Raw genomic sequence first — 7929 nt, 5'->3', positions numbered from 1 at the left:
TCCACAATTACAATAATAATATAGTTGACCAGACAGGTTAAAAGAAGCAAACTTAACATGACATTAGGCATATCCCCTGATAGTGCACATACATCACAAGATGTTTATCTGACCAATCTGAATATGCAAGACTCAAGACAAGACGTCTTCTTTGCAAATTTCTTATGTCAAACATTAAGAATATAATAAGAATAACTCCCTCATTGGAACATTGAAGAGTGATTTATTGGCTATTTTTTTAATATATATATTTTATTATATACTGTTACTGATAATTAATAACAGACCCCTTAATTGCCCCTTTAGTTATGGAGTGTACAATCATCAGCCATCTATCATGGCATCAGTGATGGTGGCATCTTTTTCCAGGTTCTCTGTGATTTTCTTGCCAACCAGTTTGAAGATGTTCTCTGGTCTCACACCCTGCGGTTCGGCCACTTTTACTGTCAGCATGTCGAGAGTTAATATCTCGCCCTTCTGCAATGGTTTCCGGGCCACTACTGACTTACCCAACTGCAAGAAAGGACACACACTGTTATTTAAACACATCTGATCACTTCAAAAGCCTCCTGCTGCTAAATCTGTCACAATGAGGTTGTGTCTGACCTTGCTGTGGCAGGAAGCCTCACAGGGCAGCATCTGTTTGATTGACGAGCCCATTGCCATCTCAACCGTCCTGATGGCTCTCACCAACTCCGCCAGTTCAGCCGGCTCCAGTGATGCTGCGTGGTCACTGCCTTTCCAGGTCTTATCCAGGGTCACATGACGCTCCAGCACCTTCGCCCCGAGTGCCACAGCAGCCACAGACACATGGATGCCCGTCTCATGTCCAGAGTATCCAATGGGAATTTCAGGAAACTCCTTCTGGAACTCCTGCAATAGGAAATGGGAAATAGAAAGATTCCATACTACTCATTAATTTTGTATAATACAGTGGGCCTTTTAGTCATAGTTTTTGGTGAAAAATATCCTTTAAATCCATTTACTCAATATCATGTTAGTTAATACCACTGACTAAAATTACATCTAACTTTAGTATATCAAAATCAACTAAATATTTTATTATGTTATATAATTATAATATTTAAATATTTACATTTTGTTTAAATTTTTAGTTTGAGTTAAAGTTTTTGTAATTTTTTTTTTTTTACATTTTGTAATCTGTATTAGTTTTTTAAACATCTATATAGTTTTTATTAAATATTAATATTTGTTATTACATTTTCTTACAACTTGAAAAAACTAAGTTTAGTTCTTCAAGTTTTCACATTTTTATTTTATTTCAGTTTATTTTATTTATGGTTTTTGTTTTAGTATTTGTTTTAGTTAATGAAAATAACCCCGAATAAAACAATTAAGAATTCATTTTTGCAAAGTGAAACCAAATATTCAAACATTGTATACATTAATTTAGCATATTAAAATACCAGTGTTGTTTTAGTGTCATTGATAAACTATTAAAAATATATATATTTTGAAGATTTATAAAAAAAAAATGTTTTTATTTTAGTTTTAATTAAGGGTTTAATAATTTTGTTTGTTTTTATATCTATTAAGTTTGAAAATTTGGCAAAAACAACAAGTAAAAAACCCGATGTCATAAACTAGTCACTCATTTTTGCTAAATAAATATTCAAGCATTTAGTATATTAAATTAGCATGATAAAGATTTAGCTAAAATAAAAAATGTAATGAATCGTCTTCATGCACATTTTTCTTGTCATAACATTATAATATTTTCATCAGTAATTTATGTAGTTGACAAGTGGCTTGTCTTACAGGGATCAGACTGAGGTTGACGTGCTCTATCGGCAGTGGATAAGCGCTGGTGCACTGCAAGAAAGTGAAATTGGGATTGTACTTCTTAACAGTTTGGTAAACACAGTGCATGGTCTCCATCGACTGCATTCCACTAGATATCACCATGGGACGACCTACAAAAAAACAAGCCAAAAATATTAGTTTGGTTAACATTAAAAATAAATTCTCTGCAGACTTTATATATGCAAGCATCTGCAGAAACTAACTGCAAGAATGAAAATCCAGAAAATCTGCCCCAGGATTTGTAGGTTTCATTCTCTCAGCTCTCTGGCCAATCAGCACTAAGAGATTTTGCTGGTAGCCTTCTCCAGAATAACTGACTTCAAATGCACATGGGAAGTTACTGTTACTCAGTTCCCTGTTCTGCTTGAACTTTTCTTATTCTCACACTTTGGATAGCTTCTTGTGACCGTGAGCACGGGAGCCATTTAATTCATCTGAGGAACATCAACTTCTGAAAATTTCTACTGATTTTTCATTTCAAAAGGCTGTCAGCTTCGGTGAGTTTTACCTTTTTTGGCGGTTTTCTCCAGGTAAGGGATGTTGTTGGTGTCTGCAGAGGCAACTTTGAAAAACGGCACATTGATTTCATTAAGAAATTCAATTGCCATCTGACAGAGATAGAGAGAGGAAAAGTTTAGAGATGCATTTGAGTCTACTTGGTTTTGGAGGGACATTTGCAAATAACCACATGCATATATTCTCTTGCTTTAAATTTGAAATGTTCTGCATTTGTTCACCTCATCCATCCCTGATGCTGTAAAGAAGATGCCAATGTCATTGGCGTACTGCTGCAGTTCTCTGTACTGCTGGTGACTGAACTCCAGATGATGCTTGTGAGCCCCGTAGGTCAGCCCCCAGGCGTGAGGGGACGTGTAGGGACGCTCCAGAGCGTGTTTGGTGAATCTGTGTTCGATCTCACTCTTTTGAAACTTGGCACAATCAGCTCCACAGTCCTGCGTGGAGACAAAAGGAGAAGTAGAGGTGGATTTTGGTTGACAATATGATTTCTCAATGAAAAACAAATTTCACAAGTTTCTTTATATTTAAAAAAAAATGGTTCTTTTAATCACTGTTCACTGGAAGCTTCTTAGGGGAATCAAAATTGTACTTCTATGCAAAACCCCTCATGGTACCCTTATTTTTAATTGTGTATAAAATGGTACCACTGCAAAAAAAAAAAAAAACTAAAATCTAAAAGTTAATTGGATGTGATGATGTTAGTGTTACAGGCTCAGACCATTTTTAAGAAAATGTATAGAAAAAAACATTATTGAAATATATTTATATAACAATGGAGCATGAAAATTATTATTATTATTATTTTAAATACAACAGTACTTTACCTTGGCCATTCGGATCATTTTTTTGGCTATTTCTATGTCTCCTTGATGGTTCTGTCCAATCTCAGCGATGATAAAACAGGGGTTGGAGCCCCCTATCTTCCTTCCAGGACAAAGTTCAAACTCAGCAGACATTTTAGAGATCAATTGCTTAGCTGATTTCTGATTGAGAGGCTGGAGATGTGATCACTAGCGTGCTGACATCAAGTAAAGGGGCCGCAATGGAGGTCACACCATGATTTAAAGAGATGCAAGTGCTCCACCCAAACCATCACCAACCCCTGTCCACACACTACATGGCACATTCTTTAAGAGCAGGTTGTTAAACCAGATTAACAAGCTCAAGAAATACATAATATAAAGCAGTTGTTTAGCAGTAAAACTATGTAGAAAAACCACACAATTTACAGGGCGTTGTGCACACAAATGACTTCATGAAAAAAAAGGTGCACAATGAGCAGCCAAGTCCATTTTGTTTATTCGTTTTCTGAAATATGTACAACAATGCAATTGGACATTATATATACATCAGTTCAGAATTTACAAGAAGGAATATATAAATGCCTTAATGGGGAGAAAAAACAACGTCAACAAAAAACAGTAGACATTTTCATGAGAAGTTTCGATTATAAAAATTATTCTTCGAAGCTGTAAATTAATGATTATTGAAGCAGCCTACATTTTACAAGAAAATGCTATTTTAGTCTTTCTACTTTCTTAATTTCTATTCAATGTGTCACTTGTAATTAATTTATGAAATTTACTAGCAATTTCTGAGTGACAATTAGTAACTATTTTCTTCCCAGTGTATAACAGCACAATAAATGCACAATAAATAATAATAATAATTAAATATTTTGTACTTAAAAAAAAAATCAGCCTTTCATGGGAACTGCATGCATGCATGCAAATAATAATAATAATAAAATAGCGTGTTTTACAAGAAAATAAAATACTATTTGAGTCTTTCTTCCTCACAGTTTTACACTTAATTCAATGTGTTATTTGCCGTTTCTTTGTAACTCATTTAAAAAGTTTGTGAAATTATTTTCAGTGTACTTCTTGACCCCAGCTTGTGCTGTAAAACTACTATGTATAAAAAATGTTAAAACTGTCTTGCAAAATTAATCTTTTCACATCTAAAACAGATAAATGGTGACAGAACAAGTCAGTGTTACGAAGATAAGAAAATATTTTTCAAAATTGGAAATAAAGAAACGATCACTAAAGTATATTTTACCCCAAAATTCATGTCTAATTTAATGTAAATTGTAATTATTTGTGAAATATACTAGTATAGTATACTAGTATACTTTTTCTGACTGAAGATGATGTATGTTTTCAGTGGAATAGATTGCGCTCCTCGCTGCTGGCAGTTTTAAAGTTCACTGTCTTCCCTCTTCATTTCATTTCTTTGAATTTTTACACACACATTCCAGTCATACATATTCAGCAAAGTGGTATTGACACACAGAGACCTGCGGCCATTTACAAGAATGCTCTCTGTCACGAATGCATTCCCAACTCAGCATGAACAATTATCAGCCCAAATGAATGACCCCAAAAATAAGTGAAGTTTACTGGCAATTTCTGAGAGAATATTGTTTCTACACAATTGATTGATTTATGTATTTATTCAGTGTACAACAGCACAAAGACACAAAATAAATTCACAGTTGTCAGATCAAAAAATTTTCATCCATGAGAACCGGACCAAAACTGTAGTTTTGATTTGAACACTGTAAAAATCTAAATATAAATATATATAATATATAAATCAAAGATTATTGTAAGTTTTAGAAGAAACGCTGGGTCAGACGCGGGTTTGAAAGAGAGCATGCTTGTCATGCAAGTTTAAACAGCGATGGTTCTTCACACCTCACAGGAAAGACATGCATAATCAAATATAAACATTTGATTAAATATACTGATTAAAAGCAAGCAAACTTCCATAATCATAATCAAAAACATACATACATACAAGTTTGGATGGTCAGTCTTTTCCCTTCTACATAATAAAAAAAAAAAACAATAAATAATAAAAACAGTCCTTTTTGTGAGAAATTAAGTTGTGAGAAGTTGCAGTTATGAATTTTTTTCGAAACTGTAAATAAAACAATGATTATTGAAATAGCCTACATTTTACAAAATGTAATTTAATTGGATTTATTTTGTAAAATTTAGATTATTTCAATAATCATTGTTTTATTTACAATTTCGAAAAGTTATTAAAAAAAACAGAAATAAGAAGAAAAGAAAATACTATTTGTTGGTGGACGACGAGGAAAATCCCTCACACGATGTAGAGTGTTTTGAGTGCGTAGAACTGCAGGAAAGTGCTATATAAATTTAATGAATTATTATTATTATTATTATTATTATTATTTGAGTCTTTCTACTTAAAAATGTTTCACTTGATTCAATGTGTGTCACTTGCCGTTTTCTTTGTAATTCACTGTGAAGTTTACTAGCTAATTTTTGAGTGAAATTGTTCTCAGTATACTTTACTGCTATTACAGTTAAACTACTATGTATAAAAAGTTTCAAACTCACAAAACTTGTTTGGCAGAACTGAACTTTGGCAGAAACAACAACAACAACAAAAAAACAGGTTATCTATCACTTTATATGTCATACATCATTAGTTAGGGGAATGTGCCTCTGCCTGTTGTCTTACAAAAGTTAAGTGATTGGACAAATCAACACTCTTATTGGATGTTAAAAATGCTTCAAAATTCCATGTAAAGTTTTTTTTTTTTCCATGTAAAGACCTCATCTTGACCTCCATTATTCTGTTTATCTGCTGTTGTATCCAGGAGGCAATGCATGGTCCATAAAGACACAAAAGAAGCAAAGATCAAAGAACCCCATCCTCCACTAAATTCAGCCCTCATATGGAAATATAATATTTTGTAATTATTATTTAAATCTGGTTCATTTTCAAATTGTTTGTTGTACATAAACATCTCAGGAAAATCTTATGGGGTTTAAGATCAGAATATGGCTTTTTGTTATGAAACAGGGCATAGTTTTCATACATTTATGGCCAGTATAATAGTATATCAAATACTATATATATATATATATATATATATATATATATATATATATATATATATATATATATATATATATATATATTAAAATTTAATTTTTTTTGTTTGGTGTAATCGCTGGAAAATTATGTTGTTTACATTTTTTAACAACTTTTTATTCCTGGAATCCTAAAAAAAAAGGTATCACAGACTATAAAATATCACAGTGAAACAGGTTTTAAAATAACTGTTAAGCAGGACAGCTGTTTCTAAAATTGATACTAAATCAGTATATTAAAATTATTTTGAAGGATCATGTAACACTGAAGACTGTAGTAATGATTGATTCGGTGTGTAAAAATCAGCTTTGCATCACAGAAATTGAATACATTTTAAAGTGTAGTACAACCCGAATTCCGGAAAAGTTGGGACGTTTTTTAAATTTTAATAAAATGAAAACTAAAGGAATTTCAATTCACATGAGCCAATATGTTATTCACAATAGAACATAGATAACGTAGCAAATGTTTAAACTGAGAAATTTTACACTTTTATCCACTTAATTAGCTCATTTAAAATTTAATGCCTGCTACAGGTCTCAAAAAAGTTGGCACGGGGGCAACAAATGGCTAAAAAAGCAAGCAGTTTTGAAAAGATTCAGCTGGGAGAACATCTAGTGATTAATTAAGTTAATTGATATCAGGTCTGTAACATGATTAGCTATAAAAGCTTTGTCTTAGAGAAGCAGAGTCTCTCAGAAGTAAAGATGGGCAGAGGCTCTCCAATCTGTGAAAGACTGCGTAAAAAAATTGTGGAAAACTTTAAAAACAATGTTCCTCAACGTCAAATTGCAAAGGCTTTGCAAATCTCATCATCTACAGTGCATAACATCATCAAAAGATTCAGAGAAACTGGAGAAATCTCTGTGCGTAAGGGACAAGGCCGGAGACCTTTATTGGATGCCCGTGGTCTTCGACTGCATCACTCATCGGCATGATTGTGTCAATGACATTACTAAATGGGCCCAGGAATACTTTCAGAAACCACTGTCGGTAAACACAATCCGCTGTGCCATCAGCAGATGCCAACTAAAGCTCTATCATGCAAAAAGGAAGCCATATGTGAACATGGTCCAGAAGCGCCGTCGTGTCCTGTGGGCCAAGGCTCATTTAAAATGGACTATTTCAAAGTGGAATAGTGTTTTATGGTCAGACGAGTCCAAATTTGACATTCTTGTTGGAAATCACGGACGCCGTGTCCTCCGGGCTAAAGAGGAGGGAGACCTTCCAGCATGTTATCAGCGTTCAGTTCAAAAGCCAGCATCTCTGATGGTATGGGGGTGCATAAGTGCATACGGTATGGGCAGCTTGCATGTTTTGGAAGGCTCTGTGAATGCTGAAAGGTATATAAAGGTTTTAGAGCAACATATGCTTCCCTCCAAACAACGTCTATTTCAGGGAAGGCCTTGTTTATTTCAGCAGGACAAGGCAAAACCACATACTGCAGCTATAACAACAGCATGGCTTCGTCGTAGAAGAGTCCGGGTGCTAACCTGGCCTGCCTGCAGTCCAGATCTTTCACCTATAGAGAACATTTGGCGCATCATTAAACGAAGAATACGTCAAAGACGACCACGAACTCTTCAGCAGCTGGAAATCTATATAAGGCAAGAATGGGACCAAATTCCAACAGCAAAACTCCAGCAACTCATAGCCTCAATGCCCAGACGT

At 34.0% G+C, this 7929-nt stretch overlaps 1 protein-coding gene across 1 annotated transcript; it reads right to left on the bottom strand.

Annotated features, from left to right (window-relative positions):
• Positions 1-244: 244 nt before the first annotated feature.
• Positions 245-3422, bottom strand: LOC132133648 (sialic acid synthase-like). The gene is made up of 6 exons (XM_059546531.1): positions 3168-3422; positions 2562-2777; positions 2333-2432; positions 1780-1934; positions 607-873; positions 245-513 (listed from the first exon to the last, which is right to left on the bottom strand). The coding sequence occupies exons 1-6, from the start codon at positions 3297-3299 to the stop codon at positions 325-327; spliced, it is 1059 nt and encodes a 352-aa protein (XP_059402514.1). The 5' UTR covers positions 3300-3422; the 3' UTR covers positions 245-324.
• Between the last annotated feature and the right edge of the window lie 4507 nt (positions 3423-7929).

This window comes from Carassius carassius, chromosome 50 (genome assembly GCF_963082965.1).
Source record: "Carassius carassius chromosome 50, fCarCar2.1, whole genome shotgun sequence".
Classification (NCBI taxonomy): domain Eukaryota; kingdom Metazoa; phylum Chordata; class Actinopteri; order Cypriniformes; family Cyprinidae; genus Carassius; species Carassius carassius.
This window is presented reverse-complemented; position numbering and strand designations above follow the sequence as displayed.

Coding starts and splice junctions, on each gene's coding strand:
- LOC132133648 (XM_059546531.1), bottom strand. CDS start 3,299: ATGTCTGCTGAGTTTGAACTTTGTCCTGGAAGGAAGATAGGGGGCTCC. Junction 1,935..2,332: donor GGAGAAAACCGCCAAAAAAG/GTAAAACTCACC, acceptor GTTTTTTTGTAG/GTCGTCCCATGGTGATATCT. Junction 514..606: donor AGGCTTCCTGCCACAGCAAG/GTCAGACACAAC, acceptor CCTTTCTTGCAG/TTGGGTAAGTCAGTAGTGGC.